The sequence below is a fragment of the Schistocerca serialis genome, chromosome 10 (assembly GCF_023864345.2).
Source record: "Schistocerca serialis cubense isolate TAMUIC-IGC-003099 chromosome 10, iqSchSeri2.2, whole genome shotgun sequence".
NCBI classification, from domain to species: domain Eukaryota; kingdom Metazoa; phylum Arthropoda; class Insecta; order Orthoptera; family Acrididae; genus Schistocerca; species Schistocerca serialis.
In genome coordinates, this window is record NC_064647.1 from 130,589,478 (window position 1) to 130,610,164 (window position 20,687).

General features: G+C 42.2%; 1 protein-coding gene across 3 annotated transcripts in view; it reads left to right on the plus strand.

The window, feature by feature from the left end:
• Positions 1–20,687, plus strand: part of LOC126425091 (sensory neuron membrane protein 1-like) — a 454,807-nt gene that overhangs the window by 234,248 nt on the left and 199,872 nt on the right. For 2 of the 3 annotated variants that reach the window (XM_050088007.1, XM_050088009.1), the window contains one exon: positions 13,360–18,293. The exons of the other annotated variant lie outside the window; for it this stretch is intronic. In XM_050088007.1, coding sequence (XP_049943964.1) covers positions 13,360–13,605 — 246 coding nt within the window. In that variant the 3' untranslated portion in view covers positions 13,606–18,293. Of the gene's footprint in view, positions 1–13,359; positions 18,294–20,687 lie in introns of those variants that run through there. 3 annotated transcript variants of the gene reach the window in all.

The following is a 20,687-nucleotide window of genomic DNA, read 5'->3' on the forward strand; positions in this document are numbered from 1 at the left end:
TTCGATGTCAGCCATTTTTTCGTTTGTGCGAGGATTTAGAGAAGGAACTGCAGTGCGGTCTTCCTCTGTGAAACAGCTTTGGAAAAAGGTGTTTAGTATTTCAGCTTTGCGCGTGTCATCCTCTGTTTCAATGCCATCATCATCCCGGAGTGTCTGGATATGCTGTTTCGAGCGACTTACTGATTTAACGTAAGACCAGAACTTCCTAGGATTTTCTGTCAAGTCGGTACATAGAATTTTACTTTCGAATTCACTGAACGCTTCACGCATAGCCCTCCTTACGCTAACTTTGACATCGTTTAGCTTCTGTTTGTCTGAGAGGTTTTGGCTGCGTTTAAACTTAGAGTGAAGCTCTCTTTGCTTTCGCAGTAGTTTCCTAACTTTGCTGTTGTACCACAGTGGGTTTTTCCCGTCCCTCACAGTTTTACTCGGCACGTACCTGTCTAAAACGCATTTTACGATTGCCTTGAACTTTTTCCATAAACACTCAACATTGTCAGTGTTTTTCGATTTGATCTATTAGGTAGTCTGAAATCTGCCTTCTATTACTCTTGCTAAACAGATAAACCTTCCTCCCTTTTTTTATATTCCTATTTACCGTAACGGGTCATCAAAAATCAATAACTGGTCATCAAAAATAAATTGTAATCAGTAATCGTTTTTCTTATGTACTTCATGCTACTCTAGATCGCCGCCATACTTGAGTGATGTCAATCAAATATGATAGATGGAAGTCATTCAAATCAATCCCACTGAGATGCAGCGACCGTCAGAACCATGTAAGGTCGCACATCCCAGGAAAGGTAATCCCTAAGTACTACGGCACGGTCTGGGAAAAATGTGGGTCTTGAATTATCCTCCTGAACAGTCATCAGAAGCTAATGGCGACTCTAGTACTCGCCATACGAGGGTATCATCATTGGCTAAATGTGCAGTCTGCTGTTCATCCTACCATCGATATACAACAAACATTCACTGTGTCGACAACACGATGAGAAAGTGACGCCACCGCCTTTGGTCAGAAGACGACGTCTGTCTTGTCGAAATCAGTTTCGACATCATGGAATGCTTAAGGGATAGTGTTGTGTAAATGTAAGAAACAAGAGGAAACATGACGAGGGACAAATTTTGACAATGACTAAAACAGAAAAGAAAACATACCAAATGATCGAGGATCAAGATTGGCTTGCCAGACATATATATGACTGTAATGAAGATGAAATGCTTCTGAGTGAGATGGTGCCTGACCAAAAAAAAAAAAAAAAAAAAAAAATGAGACACCCAGAAGACATGGTACAATTTCAAAGTAACTTGGTACACGTATACACCATCGATGGGTACGTAAACGATTAGAGTTGCGATTCTCTGTACTGGTAGATGGCCACCAGGCTCAAATGGCTCTGAGCACTATGGGACTTAACATCTGAAGTCATCAGTCCCCTAGAACTTAGAAGTACTTAAACCTAACAAACCTAAGGACATCACACACGTCCATGCCCGAGGCAGGATTCGAACCTTGCGACCGTACCGGTCGCGCGGTTCAAGACTGAAGCGCCTAGAACCGCTCGGCCACACCCTCCAGCTGGCCACCAAGGTCCATTAGTGTTCCTCAGTGTTATCACGTCTGGTAGGACTTATAAGGGGAAAGAACAGCTTCGGATATTGGGTGATCACGGTGAAGGACCTGACAGAGTGTGAAACGGGCATCATTGTGGGTCTCCTGGTGAAATTCTGCGATATCCAGATTTTTGGAACATTTTGATAGGACAGTGGTCCGATGTTGGACTGCTTGAGAACGTGAGGTCGGGGATACACGTCGTGAAGGTTCTGGTCGACCATGTCTGACCGATACAATCGAGGATGGTTGTACTGTGCACCACATACGTCATAAGTCCTCCACATCTGCGACTGCCAGCTGAAGACAAGTAATGAACACACTGTAACGTTCTGTCTGAACCCTGATCATGGGTTGGAGCTCAGCAGCAGCCAGACTAGCGAATAACCTTCCGACGTGTAGGCTCTCATTAACACAGCAACAGAAAATACTATGTAACTCTTCAGGCTTTCCCGGCGATCTAATGACATCTTGGTTCATCGGGTGTTCTGCCGGATATCAGCGTCGTACTTGCACGATATTTCGGTCACGTAGCTCGTGGCCTTCATCAGGTGCGACCTGAGACTGCTCCTCGAGTGGACCTGGTCCAGTATTTATGCCTATGGCCTTCCCTCTCCACCAACGGCTGCAGGCGCTTCCTCTGTGGTCCGCGCCCATTCCCTGCGACCTGCTGGAGCGTTGCTGCTCCGTTTTCCGTCCGCTGCGGTTCTAGGTGTTCCCTCTGCGGTCCGCGCCCACCAAACCCGCTCCTGGGGGTTTCATCTACGGTCTGGGGTACCAAGCGTTCCCCCTGCGGTCCGCACCCGCTCACCACGACCTGTTAGAGAGCAGAGGGAACGCCTAGAACCGCAGCGGACGGAAAACGGAGCAGCAACGCTCCAGCAGGTCGCAGGGAATGGGCGCGGACCACAGAGGAAGCGCCTGCAGCCGTTGGTGGAGAGGGAAGGCCATAGGCATAAATACTGGACCAGGTCCACTCGAGGAGCAGTCTCAGGTCGCACCTGATGAAGGCCACGAGCTACGTGACCGAAATATCGTGCAAGTACGACGCTGATATCCGGCAGAACACCCGAAAACCCAAGATATCAGAAAATACTATGTTTGGAATGGTTCTGTGACTATGAAGTATGGAAAGCTGATGAATGGCATCCCATTGTGTCCAACTGTGAATCACTTTTTTGCACTGCCACGGATGACCACTGGACCACTGTTGGGGAATATGGCAGTAGGCTGACGACAGTTCCTATTGTTCCAATGTTTTGAAGAGACATAGAGATTTTACTCCTGGCGCCATGGTGTGAGAAGCCATTGGGTATGACCTCCAGTCATGGCTAGCAGGGATTGAGGGAACCTTGATGGCGTAATGGTGCATCATGGTCACCCTACACCCAATGTGTTACATCTGATGCTACACTGTTCAGGTGACATTTCTCAATAGGACCGTGATTTTCCACATATGAAACCTTTCTATATCAACTGTCTACATAATGAGGTACTCCTGTGGTCAGCAAGATTCCCAGATCTGACCCTGATGTAATACGAGTGGGACCAGCTCAGGCTTCACCACCATCCTAGCGTCAGTATCCATGGTGTCTAGCAGCATCCAGTACAGTTGTGGGCCAGAAACATTTGTGGGAGAGTTTGTCTCTGGGGAGGGTGCAACGGCCCTCCCAAGCAAATCAGTGCCTGCATCCAGAACAGATGCGGTGTAACGTCATCCTAATAGGCGGGCTCATACTTGCAAGTTCTTTGTAAACTTCACTTAATTCTGTAATAAGTGAAATTACATTACATACTCTCTCATCTCGTGAATCTTCATTTTGTTTCCTCGTCTTCTTCTGGGCCTTCATTTGTTTCGTCAGACTGGGCAGTTTCTTGAACTCCAAGAGATACGCAAATACAGGTCGACGTCAAATGGGAAATGGGTGGATGACACTAGAAAAAATGGAAGGGCAACGTAGGTGAAGGCAACTTACGAAACTTTTAGAGGAATATTTCATCCTGCATTGGGCTTTATAGGGTTCATGATGTTGGCGTTGATGTGAATAAAACTTTATTTATGTGCAATCATTGATTTAGGATGTTCCTTTTTCATTTTTTCCTAGTAGGAGATGGAGTTCTAAGGCCTCTAATTTCTTTGTCAGAAATGGAAGCACACTGAAATATGCAGTTTGGTTTAGAAAAGGCAGTCTTGGAGTATTCTGATTTTCATTTGCTTGGTTGTGGAGAGTAAATGATTTATTTCCCTTGTCACGGATAGCGACCTGTAATCAGGATAGGTGTGTGGTGGGGCTGCCACCTTTAGTCGTCCTAGCAAACCTAGTGAGAGCAGAAAAACGGGTCCCGAAACCTAACACCGTCTGGGTCGGCAAAAACCGAGAGTTAGTCGAGAGACTCTCACAGGAATGAGTATAGGAGAGGCCTGAGACAGTAAGTGGAAGTATTGCTGTTCCTTGTCTATATTAACGATTTGGGAGACAATCTCGGCAGCCGTCTTCTGTTGTTTACAGATGACGCTGTCGTTAATCGACTAATAAAGTCATCAAAGGACCAAAACAAACTGCAAAACGATTTAGAAAAGATATCTGAATGGTACGAAAAGTGGCATTTGACCCTAAATAACGAAAAGTGTGAGGTCATCTACATGAGTGGTAAAAGGAACATCTTAAACTTCGGTTACACGATAAATCAGTCTAATCAAAAAGCCGTAAATTCAACTAAATACCTAGGTATTACAATTACGAACAACTTAAATTGGAAGGAACACACAGAAAATGTTGTGGGAAAGGCTAACTAAAGACTGCGTTTTATTGGCAGGGCACTTAGAAAATGTAACAGATCTACTAAGGAGACTGCCTACACTACGTTTGTCCGTCCTCTTTTAGAATACTACTGCGCGGTGTGGGATCGGTACCAGACACGACTGACGGAGTACATCGAAAAAGTTCAAAGAAAGACAGCACGTTTTGTATTATCGCAAAATATGGGGGAGAGTGTCAGAGAAATGATACAGGATTTGGCTTGGGAATTATTAACAGAAAGACGTTTTTCGTTGCGACGGAATCTTCACACGAAATTCAAATCACCAACTTTCTCCTCCGAATGCGAAAATAGTTTGTTGACGCCGAACTTCATAGGGAGGAGCGATCACCTAGATAAAATAAGGGAAATCAGAGCTCGTACTGGAAGATAGACATAGGTGTTTATTCTTTCCGCGCGCTATACGAGATTGGAGTAATAGATAATTGTGAAGGAGGTTCGATGAGCCCTCTGCCAGGCACTTAAATGTGATTTGCAGAGTATCCTTGTAGCTGTACCTGAATGTGAAAGTGAGGCATGACGGTGCATGCATGAAAATGAAATCTTTGGAATCGCCGTGAATTTGAGGACAGAAGCAGTTTCGCAGGATGTCTAGGTATGACATTCCTGTCACAACTCCCTCGGAAAAAAAGGAAGGCCGTAAACCAGTTTCGGTGAGTCTCTTTCTTGTTCGACGACGATGCCAGGATGTTGTGACCCTCTAATTTTTGCGTTATGGTGGTTTACTTTACCCGATCGATGAAACGTCGATTCGTCCGGAACGACGCCTCGTTCGAGAAAAGTGTCCTTTGCCATATCCTGGAGAACGAAATGCAAACTTCATTCCTTCTGTTATGGTCGCCAGAACGCAATGCACCAGTAGCTGCATCTTGTAAGACCTCACATGCAGCCGTCGTTTCAGAACACGCCACACCGTCGTTTGAGGAAGTTGAAGTTCCTGTCCTGCCCGTTTTGTAGACTTCCGAGGGCTGCATGTGAACTCATATCGGATATGCTCGACATTTTCATCAGACGTAGGTAGCTCACAAGTGCTCTTCATTTTATACATGCAACAAACTTCCAAGAATTTTTTATGCCAGTCGTTAAGGGGCTCCGGAAAGGCTCAAAATCATGAAAAGTTCAATTTTTACTTTTTTGCGTTTTCTGAATCTGCAGACTATTACCTTTTAATAGATATATAATTTATTCAATTCCGAAGACTACAACTATTTTTAAATTTTTTTTGAAATGTGTTCTACATGGGCGTGACCCACTGTGGCGCTGTTAAACTGCTGTCAAATGGTGTTATTATTAACGTCCGTGTTCATCAGGTACATTTTAGTGATGTGAGATAAAGTATGTGTTGTGGCTAACCTGTGATGGTTCAATATATATCGCTGGTGTGATTGTCGATTGTTTCATGTTTATTTACTCTGTCGTTATCTCGAAAATATTCGTAATTAATTCTGTTTCTTGAGTCTCTGTTTTGTTGAAGTATAATAATGAGTAAAAGTAAAGTTATTAGAAATCCTCTGAAGGTTTTTAAGAAAAGGAGAAATGTTGGAAAGCCAAAGGTATGTGTTATTACTGTAAACAATAAAGACGATAACCAAGTGAGTGAACCTAACCTCTCAAGTACACCTGCCCACAGCAGTCAAAGTGGGAAAGAAAATACTTCACAGAAGAAGCTTGGTTCAATGAATGAAAACTATGAATGTTTTATGAGCGAATCGGATGTGAATGAAATATTTGATATGTCGGTTCTCAAAGGAATTTTTTCAAACTGTGTAAGATGTATTCATTGTGGTGAAGTTGGTCTGGAACTCTCCATAATAAATCACGTAGGACTTGCTAGTGAAATACAACTGAAATGTGATAAGTGTTCATACATGACCACCTTTTGGAACAGTGTTGCAGTAACTGCAACTGAAGAAAATGGTAGCAAAATCTACGAACACAACAACGAGCGATGCTTGCTTTAGACAAGGAACGCCTTCGGGCTGCAGACAGGGCTGTAAAGAGTCTAGAAATACAAGCAAGAGTAAACAGGAGGAGGAACAAGAGGAAGCTGGAGGAGGAGTTTGCAGAGGATGAAGATAATCCATCCTATGGACCTGGAATGCACTAAAAAGTTAATCCAATCTTTGTCGCTCGATTCCCAAAACTTTTATTTTCTCATACTAATTACATGTTTTATAAGGATCTTCCAAACATGTTTGTTTCAAACTTTCAGTAAATGTTACACAGTACCTTCTGCATAATTTAACACAGCCTTTTTCCAAAAAACTGTATATTTTTGAATATATAAATAAAAAATTGCAAAAAAATGTTGTGAATTTTCATTACAATTGAAAAAAAAATCATCTTTAATAACTGAACTAAAATTTTGCAAAATCCCTGTGTTAAGTTGTAGCCCATATTCTAATAAATAACCTGTAAAAAGTTCAACTTCCTACCTCAAATACTTTGTGAGGAAAGAGGTAATTTATAAGCGTTATTTTAACATTGCAAGTATAGGGCGTTCCGGAGCCCCTTAGTATGTTTGTGCAATGGCGGCTCCTTGCTAAATCGACAGCGGAATGCACGCTGCACTTGAACAGTGGATTGACTTCGCGCAAATTCCGACACGCGAAATGATTTCTCTTGTGGTGTAGTCGCAAAGTTACTACAGACAAACAGTAACGCAGCTGAGTCAAAACTTTGGACCCTCTTCCGTCCAGTGACATGCGCAGTACGTTTCTATCTTGTCCAGTTTGTCTGTAATAAACAGTCGAATCTATCTATCTATCTTCTCAGCGATCACAGACCCTGTAGACCACGCGCTGCATCAACGATCTGCTTCCACCGCCTTCCATCTCTCGCAGCCTCTCTCCACCCTGCGGAAATTCCTAATGCTGCAATGTCCTTCTCTATGTCATCTTTCCACCTTGTAGGAGGTCAGCCCAATGGTCTTGTTGTTTGGAGAGTTCCTTGAAATGCTTTCTTGGTGATTCTGTTGTTTTCCATTCTGGCCACATGTCCAGCCCATTGCAGTCTCCTACTTTTTAATTTCTGGATGATAGTGGGTTGCTTCATTAACTGATAAATTTCGTTGTTCTTTCGAATTCCCTGTGTGCCCTTCTCCAACACAGGTCCCCAGATTTTTCTCATTACTTTTCTTTCGAAAACATTCAGTTTTTCTCTTTCATTCTTTATACGCGTCCAGATTTCTGAACCGTATAGTACTATGGGGCAGATAGCAGTGTTGTATATCTTCATGTTTGTGGTGATTGACAAAGCTTTACTTTTGAGTGGGTTGCTTAGTGAGTACAGACATCTTGACCCTGAAGCTATTCTTTCATTTATATCCATTGTTATGATATTTTTACTGTTGAAACGCGAGCAAAGATATTTAAATTGGAGAACTTTTCTGAATTTAGAATGTTGGTCAGTTTCAATGCTTTCCCATATTTTTAAATCGCCCTGTATTGCGATGTTTTATCGATACCTGTTAGTAGGAATTTTTAGGCTGTCCTGCTTAAAATACTTTTGTTGGCCATCCAAACGTAAATATTCCGTATTTCTGACGTATCCTTTCGCAGACAGTAATTCAGAACGGCCTGTATGACCGAAATTGTACAGCGGCACGAACCGTAATAAATACAAGGGTTTTCAATAAGTAAAGCAACACTTTTTTTCTGGAAGTAGGTTGGTTTTATTGAAGATTCCAATACACCATATTCTTTTGCCTACAAAGCCGCGTTTTTCAGCATAATCTCTGTTCATAGCAACGGCTTTATGCTAACTTCTCGCTGCTTCAATGATTTCCCCATCATCCCCTTACTGCTTCCCAGGCAGTGCCTCCTTAATTGGGTCAAAGAGATAGAAGTCAGAAGCCGCGAGATCCGGGTTCTGCGATGCATGAGGAACCGCAGTCCAGTGATGTTTTTTAGGTTCCTTTCGGATGCACAGACTTGAGTGAGACCTTGTGTTGTCACCCAGGAGAAGAAGCTCGTTTACATGTAGCATCGAACATGCCGAGTCTTTTCTTCAATTTCCTGAGGGTAACACAGTACTCTTCAGAGTTGATCGTTACACCATGAGGGAGGACATCAGACAGGATAACCCGTCCATAGTCCCAGAAGACTGTCGCCAAGGTACTGCTTTCAAATTTTCCTTCGGATAACTGGTGCTGTGGTATGGGAACGAAGTGTTTCGCGACGGCACTTATATATAAAACATTCTCATAGGTCTCATAGGTCTCACGGGAACATTATCCTTGTGGATCTTGTCAGTGCAATTGGTTCGCCTACTTATAAGCTGGCCAAATACCTAACGAAGTTGATGACTCCTATAGTCGGCCGGTGTGAACATCACATCAAAAACTCCCAGATGTTCATTGAGAAAATCAAAGAGATTAGAGTTGGTCCAAATGACATTTTAGTCAGCCTGGATGTGGTATCGCTGTTCACAAAAGTTCCACTTTGAAAATGCTGGCGGATCTTTTTCCTGCTGAAACTATAAAGTTGTTCCGGCACGTGATGGCGATCACCTACTTCTTGTATGGTAATAAATTTTATGAAATGACAGACGGTATGGCGATTGGCTCTCCGTTGTCTCTATCACTAACTAATTTTTTTATGGAGAATTTTGAAGAACGTGCATTAAATTCGGCTCCCCTCCGCCCATCCTTATTTTATCGTTACGTTGACGATACATTTATGATCTGGCAACACGGCGCAGAAGCTCTCGAACAAATGGAACACATGAACAGCATACCTTCGAACATCCAGTTCACTGTCGAGATGGAGAAGGAAGGGAGCCTGCCTTTCTTAGACGTTTTAATGCAGCGATAGGCGGACGGGCGTCTCGGCCACTATGTATACCGTAAGCCGACGCATACCGATTTATACCTGAATGCACAGAGTTTCCATCATCCTGCTCAGAAGAGAGCCGTTTTGAACACGTTGGTATATAGAGCCAAAACTGTTTATGACGAGGACCTCTTAAGGTCCGAGATTAACCATCTGAAGAACGTGTTCCGAAAGAATGGCTACGGTGCACGCGATATAAAGGCAGCGTTCTCTAAAAGAAGGAAACGTGAAAATGCTGCAACCTCACAGAATGAAACACCGATTGCGGTTATTCCTTTTTGTGCCGCGATTTCAAAAAAAAAAAAAAAAAAATGGTTCAAATGGCTCTGAGCACTATGGGACTTAACATCTGAGGTCATCAGTCCCCTAGAACTTAGAACTACTTAAACCTAACTAACCTAAGGACGTCACACACATCCATGCCCGAGGCAGGATTCGAACCTGCGCCCGTAGCGGTCGCGCGGTTCCAGACTGTAGCGCCTAGAACCGCTCGGCCACTTCGGCCGGCGCCGCGATTTCCAGAAAAATAGGAAGAGTCCTGCATAGACGTGGTATAAGACCGATTTTTCTTCCTCCTAAGAAAACCAAGGAGATGATGCGCCCTGTTAAGGACAATCTCGGCCTCAGGGTCCTTGGAGTTTATGATATACCCTGTGAGTGTGGAAGCAATTATATAGGTCAGACGATTCGTATTGTTTCCAACCGCTCTCCAGAACACCAACGCCATATTAAAAATAGAGAACTGGAGAAATCGGCAATTGCGGAGCACAGCCTCACGAACAAACATAAAATGTTGTTCGATGAAACTAAAATTCTTTCCCATGCCTCCACGTACTGGGATTCTGTTATTATTGAGGCTGTTGAAATAAGAATGAGCCAAAAGAACTTTAACCGCGATAGCGGATACCATCTGAGCTGTGCGTGGAAACGAGCGCTTGATGCAGAGAAGCAGCAGAGACGTTCCTTCCAAGGTTTACGTTCAAACGGAAGCGGTGGCGCCACCGGCGCACACAGTGACACCGTCTGAGACAGCAGTACGTAATCGCCGACCAATCACAAGCCGACCAATCGGAAGCCGTCTTCGGGCTATATAGAGGCTACCGCAGCAGCAGTGAAGACAGGTCATGACGATGACGATGGAGGTAATCGTCGAAAGCTCGAGATTTTATCTAGAACTGACACGGCAAGAATTCTGAGAATGTTTTATATGGTGCTGTGGTGCACTTTTCATTTCAGGTTCTGAGTGATTGTCCCATGTTCTATCGTCAGTGTGACATTGTTCTACTAAAAATTACCGCCATCAGCATCGTAACGCGCAAGCAGTTCTGATAAGATGGTTCTTCGTCGCTCGTTATGGTTTTCTATTAGGCAGCGAGGAACCCAGTGGCTCCCACCTTTGAGTACCCCATCTGGTGGATGAGTGTGTCAGGACTATCAACAGAGACCTGCAGTCGTGCAGCGAAATGTTTGGTTGTGATCTGTCGATCACCTCGACTGAGAGTGTCCACACGTTCCACCATTGCAGGAGTAACAGCTGTTGCAACGGGCAGGCACAGGCATGCGCAACTTCGTTGTGATTACGACTGACACCTCGCCAACGACTCACCGTGCTTTTGTTCACTGCCAGGTCTCCATAGACATCCTGCGAGCTCCTATGAATATATGCGATTCTCTTGTTTTCAGCCAAAAGAAACTCAATGAGCGCTCTGTTTGGAACGCACCTCCAATACAGACTTGAAAATTCCGTATAGTGCTGCCACCTGTTGGAAATTTATGAAACTGCAGCGGTTCAGCCGAGAAATTTTTCATGATGTCCCACATAAACACCGCATATTTTCAACCAAAATTGGCCGAAAAAATGTGTTGCATTACTTATAGAACGCCCCTCGCACATGTTAATTAAGCAAGAGTCGAGATGGAACTATCTGAAGTGCCCTGTTATACCCGCACGACAGGACAGGTAGTTTAAGTTGTGGAAAGGGGCCAAAATAAGCGTCTGACAGTTACACTCGAACATACAAGCTTTTGTGAAACTTTCTGGCAGATTAAAACTGTGTGCCGGACTGAGACTCGAACTCGGGACCTTTGCCTTTCGCGGGCAAGTGCTCTACCAACTGAGCTACCCAAGCACAACTCACGCCCCGTCCTCATAGCTTTGCCAGTACCTCGCCTCCAACCTTCCAAACTTTACAGAAGCTCTCCTGCGAACCTTGCAGAACTAGCACTCCTGAAAGAAAGGATGTTGCGGAGACATGGCTTAGCCACAGCCTGGGGCATGTTTCCAGAACGAGATTTTCACTCTGCAGCGGAGTGTGCGGTGATATGAAACTTTGTGGCAGATTAAAACTGTGTGCTGGACCGAGACTCGAACTCGGGACCTTTGCCTTTCGCCGGAAAGTGTCCCGAGTTCGAGTCTCGGTCCGGCACACAGTTTTAATCTGCCACAAAGTCTCATATCAGCGCACACTCCGGTGCAGAGTGATAATCTCATTCTGGATACAAGCTTTTATTTGATCAAGAGCCGAGAATTAAAAAAAATACAGCTTTAGTTTTGGAACTTAATTACCGGCTCAATGCGCCGTACAATCTCATGCCTTAAGGGCAAGACCACTTTAGTTTAAAAACGGCTGAAAGCCAATAACTTAAAGCTCAACCAAAATCAGAAATTTAAAATCTAAAACCTTATCTTAAGACAGTTCCTTAATTAGGCTGAAGGCCCAATGAATCTGACACTTCAAGAGCAAACAAATTCAAAATCGGCTGTAGGCCCAACATTTAATTTTAAAAATGCCAAAGGCTTTACGTAAAACAGTTCTTAAATTCGGCTGAAGGCCGAAACCATCTGACGCCTTCAAGGCTAAACAACCTTAATCTAAAAATCGGCTAGAAGCCATACAAGTACAAACAACAAGAAGAAACAAGAAATGGCAGTACATCCAAGGGCGCACAGAAGTTCCGAGGGTCGGCCTGGAATTCAAACACTAACGCTAAGCTTAGCTGAGACAGGCAGTCGGCCCAACCATTCTCGATCTGGCGACAACCCAACCGACAGACAGTCAATGGACCAACTCACAAGATAACCTTCGCATCACCCAACCAGCACACAACAGGAACAACACAGAAACTATTGGCGCCCAGAGCCAATTATACATTGAACTGTCAAACTACACACCGTGCTGAACAGTGAAACCACGGTGAGGAAAATACACTGCCTGAATTTACGTCAACGGCCAGGGCAGGTAACCGGAACGTTAACGGTCACAAGGCAGAAGATTCTGCTGGTGCACTTCAGTTCAAATAACCGAGTGCAGGTAAACTACACCGGAAAACACACGTTGTTGCTCGCGGGAATATCCCAACAGCTGACAACGAACTCCAAACGACACAATGTGAACAGTCGTGACTTGCTGGTAGATTAAGTCAAAACTCAACTGTCATGTCCAGGATCGGTGAGCCACGAACCTCATAGCAATGGGAACAGCACCAGACACTCCGACACAGCATAATGGCCGCCAGGGGACCTGGCCAGACTATGCGCAGTGGAGATTTCCTCGCTGCTCCACGCCAACCGACCAACTGCCCGCACACAGCCCAGCCGCAAAGTATAAGCGCCAGACCAAACATAGTCCAAGGTGTGGATATCGATACACACTGCTGCTGCCACCCATGGAAAGAGAGGATAACAGCATAATCGCGCTAACCGCGGGAGACTAAACACAGTATAGCAACCAAGGTTTAATCCAACGCAAAGCATGAGCCAGCCTCGGCTCACTATCGTTTTACTGAGGAAATGTTTTGCAGCAGCCATGGAATCATGACGCTGACATTGTGAAAAGAGTGTACAGCTGCAGAGATAGTACTTTGAAAAACGGCATAAGTTTTAACTTTTTTAGTTGCCTATTTTGTGAAATGTAAAAATTGAGGCTTCAGAAAGTGAACCTCCTACATGATTTTTTTCTGAATCTGGTCTATGTGCGTAACATTATCGTTGAAGACTTTTGGTCTGTGTTATTCGAAAGAGATTTGTTTCATTTGCTGTATAACTACATGTTAGCAGTCCCCAGTGTTCACGAAGCGTTTCCTCTTCCGCAGGGCCTTGCACTGGAGGAGAAGTACGTATCGACACTGCGCATGTTGTTCCGCATGCAGGGCATCATGTCTGGCGTCAAGTGGACACTGATGGCGGTTGGTATGGGGATGGCTGGCGCAGGGGGCTACCTGCACTTCAAGCGGCGCAAGGAGCTGGTCGTGGGGCCCGCCGAGCCCAAGAAGGTCGTCGCTGGACACGACACTACGGGCCACCCCATCAGGCTGGAGAGCTCCCACTCTAGATACTAGTCCTGGACACTCCAGGCCATCCCACTGGGCTCGACAGCTCCCACTACACGTGTTAGACTTTGGAAGGTCGCAGCTGGACTTACCAACTCCCGAGGCCGTCTCCTCTGATTACATACCAGCGAGACAGCACCAAAAGCTGATGGACCTGGTGGGTCTATGGGTCTTAAGGGCAGCCTGATTCTACCATCTTCAGGATCCTGCTGTGGGGCTGTAGTTGTAGAAACTAATGTTCCTTTTCCTAGGCTGATGAATTCTGTGCACCACATTGGGGAATGCTCCCAACACCTTCGGCCATCACCATGCACCACATAGCGAATCAGGCCACAACACTCAAGCTGTTTGCAACTTGCAGTAGCAATGGTTATCGCTACGTTGCTCTGATCCAACGACATAACTCCGACATAGATCGCTTTGCTCGTAGAGATTTATCAGCACAAATTACTGCAGTTTTGTCTTGAGATTTATTAACTTCCACATAAACGACTGATACGGTCAACATCGTTAATCTATATTTACAAGTGTCTGCATGTAAAGTATACTGTTGTTAACCGTAAGCAAGTCTGAAACAGTTTATATCGCGATACGGGGTCTTTAACTTTCTTATCTACCTAGATATTGAAGCTACTGCTGCTCTTATAACGAAGCTATGTACTTTCCTGTCCTCATACTTTCTGTGCCGTTTGGTAAAGTTGCAAACCTTGCAGTCGTCCTCAATATGTATCACAAAAAAATTTACTAATGTTGTTACTGCTGTAATTCATGATTTGTTCTTCTTGCTGCCGCCCACTGTAAGATGTTATTACCTGATCCTCAGGGAACACAACAGCGAACATCTATGCTGGTACGGTTTGTGTATGTGAATGCTATTTTTCTGTGTGCATTGCTGAAACACGTCTAGTGACGTAAGAACTTACTGTATCTAAGAACATTCAACATCGCAGCGCGTCAGCAATCGTTGGTTAATATACTGAAAAACTAAAAACCCACCTTGATTGCGAAAAAAGCACCTAGTGTTAACCCAGGTTTCGGCGTAGATAGCTACACCTTCTTCAGAACAACAATAAAACCCACAAGTGCCTAAGAAGACCTTTGTCAATGATTAAAAGAACACCATAGCTATACATTTATAAAAGAAAAAGAAAAGGAAACACAAACAGTACATATGTACAAAGTCAAAACCACTACTTAACTTATGGTGTACACTATTAAGTGTACACTATTAAGTACACTTAACTTGATGGTGTACACTATTAAGTTAATGGTGTACACTATTAAGTGTACACTATTAAGTTAATGGTGTACACTATTAAGTTAAATAGTGGTTTTGACTTTGTTCATATGTACTGTGAAACGTCCCCTTAGTAAAATTATACATGACTGTGCTTAAACTGACACACAATATTTTTTTAGCGCAACGCAATCTGACTTTCAATAACCCCTACAAAAGAAGGGCCCTGACTAACAATAACCTATACCTTTCACAAATCACTTACCTCACAAAGATCTTCGTTACTCGAACTACTGCAATACGGCGAGCGCCACTACTGCCAGCTAAATAAAAGATTCAAACTACGGAAGGCACTAACTACTGATAGGCATAGTTAGCAAATGAAAGATTTTAATAGAGAACAAACAATGTATTTACCTTAATAGTGTTGAACAATCTTAATATACATAGCAGTTCATGACATCCAGTCTTACAAAATTTCAAAACTCCGCCATTTTTCTCCCCACATCCATCACTGCTGGCGGCTCACCTCCAACTGCGCAACGCTACGTGCTGTTAACATCCAGCTGCCCAACACTACAATGGCAGACAACAATGCAAACTAGCCACAGACTGCACACAGCACAGCCAGTGATTTTCATACAGAGCGCTACATAACGTTGCCAATAAAAAAACATAGCCTACTTACAACTGTTTGTCTTTCCTTTTCTTTTTCTTTTATAAATATATAGCTATGGTGTTCTTTTGATCATTGACAAAGGTCTTCTTAGGCACTTGCGGGTTTTATTGTTGTTCTGAAGAGGGTGTAGTTATCTACACCGAAACCTGGTTTACCATTAGGTGTTTTTTTCGCAATCGAGGCGGATTTTTAGTTTTTTAATATATAACTTACTGTATCGTTGTCACAGCCTAAGCCTGTTTCCATCTTTAGCCCTCGGTTTCTACAATGGTTGTGCCTTAGTTACTGGACGCGCTTCAATTACAGTTGTTAAATATAAAGGCATGACATTTTCTCTAGAATTATTCATAAATTGTCTCGTCTACACACTGTTAAACGCCTTAGGGACATTTATAAACAGAAGAGCTTCACTTTGATATTCTCGATGTTTTTCCATTATCTGTCTAAGACAAAATATGTTATTTTTGTGTACGATGTGCAGAGCCCAATTTTCTCTTACATCAGAATTGTTTCTGCTATTTTATATAATATCTGTTAAATTTTTCTTAAAGGTTGTGTTCAGCAGTGAAACGCATTTGTAACTTTCAGTTTTTCCAGTTTAGTTTTTTAAAAATAGCTACAATAATGACTAGTCTATACACCTGTGGTACTTTATTTTTGTTCAATGTCTCTTAAATAGGTGTAAAACAGTTTACAGTTCATGAGATGCATATTCAATTACTTCTATATTTGTTCTAAATTTTCTGAACCTTTTCGTTTTTTGATGTGTTTCTCTGCTTACTGTAGCTCTTTTATGTGTATCAAATCTTTGTACTAGTTTCCATTCATTTTCTTCCAACAGGCATAAAGAATTGTCGTTGTCTATTGTCTGTAATTTTGAATAGTAATCTAGTTGTTCGTCGGAGGCTAATATATTTTTCTCTTGCCATTTTCTGTATTATTCAAATGTTACATCATTTTCTGAGCAAAGCCTGGCCTCCAACTCTAGTTATACACATATTCTAGGTTTCTTGATTTATTTATCTACTCTTAGCTTTATCTCCTCGTTCCACGTGAATTCCACCCTACCTTTCTTCTTTCCCTTGACACTATCTAATACCCCTCTTTGTTGTTTGAAGACAGATTTTATAACCGTTTGCGATAAGCTTGTATCTTGATGTCAAACAATTCGGTTCTTTCTTTATTTCAGAATCTTAACCTCATTTTTTTCCTTACCTACGTAGTCACCACTCAAGTGACCCAAAGGTTATTATTCCATAACTCTTTTTACATGTACTTCTATTCTTAAACAATTATTTAAGGGAGAAAACTATGCTAAAATTTTGCAAGACTGGCAGTATCAGTAGTCAAATACGATTCGCCTTACAAGCACGGAAGTACAGATTCTTCGATCGATTACAGGTGTAACAAGGAGAGACCAAAGATGTAAGAAAACATCAGTAGCTCAACATGTAAACATTCAATGACAAAGTCATGACGTATCACCAAAAATTCGTATCTCAAGTAACACGGGTGAATAAATCATGTTACTGAAGACCATAGTTCAGAAACGAACCTGGTCACTTCTGCAGAGTCGGTACCGTAATACAGGAAGACCAACAATGAACGAAATGTACTTTTGCAACAAACCAGAAAAACACATACTTAAGGAGATCGTACATTGTTGTCTCTGTTATTGTTGTTGTTGTCGTTGTTGTTGTTGATAATGATGATGAATTGTCAACGACATACATACATAGTTTTTAACAGCATTCGAGCACCTTTAAAGGCACGGACATATTGATACAGAGTTTTTCATCATTTATTTTCACAAAACAATGTATGTGTATCCGTTCCATTATGCGACTAATTAATAACGAGGGTATAGTTGCGCTGTGAGAACAATTTTTATTTCTATGTTTGAAACATCTACCGTTTCTTTCCGCAGTAGGTTTTACTGCAGACTGTAACAACCTTCATATAATAGTATCCCTCTTTTCATAGTCTTTCGGATTCCCGTTGAAAAATACGTTACTCTGCTGTGGACAGGTCCAAGGTTGCTTCATTATCTCGGTAAATAGATAAAAAATACAACTGTTAATAACATAGCAAAATACTTACCCTTTTCTTATCTATCATTTGTTGAAAATTTCGATTCTAAACATTAAACCAATTAACAAAACTTAAGGATAACTCCACTATATGTGTATTCTAAGTAAAGGACTGTAAATCTCGTGAGTGTAATGTAACAGACATCGATAACTTGATTATGTTAAAGACGAAAGAAACTATCCCACGCTGCAATCAATAATCGACCACATACGTACTTCACGATCTCAACTACGAGGGAGCCATTTATCTATTTGCAGTCAATAATTATTTTAACCTTTATTCTTGTAGCAGTAGAACAGTAGGAAAGTAATTACCAGCTCTGGTGAGTCAGTGCAGTAAGGAAGATTCCGATATCACACACAGTTATTGATTTCACAATCTTCGATTTCTCATTTATCATTCGCAAGCTGCAAGTAGATGGATCTCGCTTCAAACTGGTTCGTATAAGATTTAAATGTAGTGAAACAAAGAAGTACCTGCCTATGTCATTTCTTGTAGTCGATCTAAAAGCTTTGAAAATTATCTTTGTGCTAAACGCAATGGTGCTTGAATATCGTAGATCCTTGTTTGGACTAGTTTTTGGAACATATTCTTAACTATTTTTCTATAGTAACCGTAGGGAAATAATTGGAAATATTTATTTTTCTTGTGCTCTCTTTCTCTACAGTTTTTTTGAAATAGTATTATGTACATACGAATAGAAAACTGTTATTAAAATTTTATTGTAATAAAGATTTTAATTCGTCGTTTTCAACTGTTGTTTCATTACATTAGAAACGAGAAATGGTGTCATTTGACCTGATTATTCATACCAGTCTACTAGTGAAGTTGAATATTGCATACAGACAACACAATTAAATAAAGATGTAGTGTGTTAAAACAGGAGGAAACCGTGGTTTGAGGAGGAATGCAAGAATTGGTAGAGGAAAGGAGAAAAGCGCGATTAGATCGGGGTACAATGGGAGACAGAAAACGAGAGGAGTTCTTGAACTTGAGAAGGGAAGTTGGTCGTAGGCTACGGGCAAAGAAGAGGGATTATTTGAACAATCAAATTACAAAAATGGAAACAAACAGTAAAACAAAAAACATTAGGGAACTTTACCTAGACATAAATCGGTATAGGAACGGCTTCAGCGCTAGGACAAATGCACTTCGAGGGGATGCTGGGGGAATACTGACAGACCCCAGTGCTATATTAAGTAAATGGAAGGCGCATTTTGAGCATCTATTAAATGTACACCAGGAAGTAGGAAATGAGCAGGCGTACGAAATACATACAGCAGAACCCCAGATACCTGAGCCAACGTTAAAGGAAGTAAGAGATGCAATCAACAAATTGAAAAACCATAAAGCACCAGGATCAAATTGCATAACTGCAGAATTATCTAAAAATGGGGGACAGAAATTGGTAGAAGTCACAAAGTGACAACTAAAGTATGGAACCTGAGATATTACCTGAAGAGTGGCAGGAGTCGATTCTGATCCCAATTTTTAAGCAGGGCGACAAAATGGATTGTGGTAATTATAGAGGGATATCGCTATTACCAGTCTGTTCCAAAATTTTCTCGAATATTCTGCTAAGCAGGCTTACACCATATGCAGATGAAATTGTGGGGGATTACCAAGCCGGCTTTCGGAGGAACGGATCAACTATAGACCAAATATTCACCCTGCGTCAAATTTTGGAAAAGAAATGGGAATACAATAAACCATAATCTTTTCATAGATTTTACAAAAGCATATGATTCAGTATTGCAATCAAAATTTTATAGAATTCTTTTGGAACTTGGAATACCAAAGAAGTATGTTAGACTTATAGAAGAGAGTTTGAAAAACACAAAAGGTAGAGTATGCGTGGGGAAATTGGAGTCAGAAGAATTTGTAATAAAGAACGGACTTAAGCAGGGAAGATGCCCTGTCTCCGCTACTTTTTAAATTAGTCCTAGAATATATTGTACGAATGGCAGCAGATAATATTTCCATGTAACTCCACACCCTCTGAATTAAGATATTAGGGTATGCAGATGATCTAAACATCATTAGCGAGAGGAAAGAATCTGTAACAGCAAATGCGAATGCGTTAATCAAGGCTAGTTAAGATGTAGGTCTAAGGATAAGTGAAGACGAAACTAAATACCTGGTTGCTACTAGAATGCCAACAGCAGTAGATCAGGAAATGTTAAGAGTTGGAGACATGCAGTTTGAAAAAGTGAACACATTTAAGTATCTAGGCGTGGACATCACTTCGAGAAATGAGATTCAATCCGAACTGAAGAAGAGATTACGGGCGGGAAATGCGTGCTACTTCTCACTGAATAGATTACTTTCATCACGGATATTGTCTAGGAATTTAAAGATTAGAATATACAAAACTATTATTCTACCAGAGTATTTGAAAACAAAATTTTGAGGAAAATTTTCGGAGCAAAAAGCGACGACATTAGTGGAGAGTGGCGAAAACTGCATAACGAAGAGCTTCACGAATTCTATTCAAGCCCTGACATAATCAGTATTATTAAATCACGTAGGCTGCGATGGGCGGGTCTCGTAGCTCGAATGGATGAGGGCAGGGCAGCGCGCAGAGTACTGGTAGGGCACTGAGAGGGAAAACGTCCTGTGGGGAGACCGAGGCGTAGATGGGAGGACAATGTGAAGGCTGATTTGAGGAGCCTAGGTATTGAAGGTGAATGGAAGGAAATAGCCCAAGACAGGGACAGGTGGCGAAAATACGTTGCTGCGGTAATGGACTCTCGAGTCCGGTACGACTAGTGAGTAAGTAAGTAAGTGTGTTAAAAAAAGTGACGTGAATTTTATACAGGGTGATTAAAAAAGAATACCACAACTTTAGGAATTAAAACTCTGCAACGACAAAAGGCAGAGCTAAGCACTATCTGTCGGCGAATTAAGGGAGCTATAAAGTTTCATTTAGTTGTACATTTGTTCACTTGAGGCGCTGTTGACTAGGCGTCAGCGTCAGTTGATGCTAAGATGGCGACCGCTCAACAGAAAGCTTTTTGTGTTATTGAGTACGGCAGAAGTGAATCGACGACAGTTGTTCAGCGTGCATTTCGAACAAAGTATGGT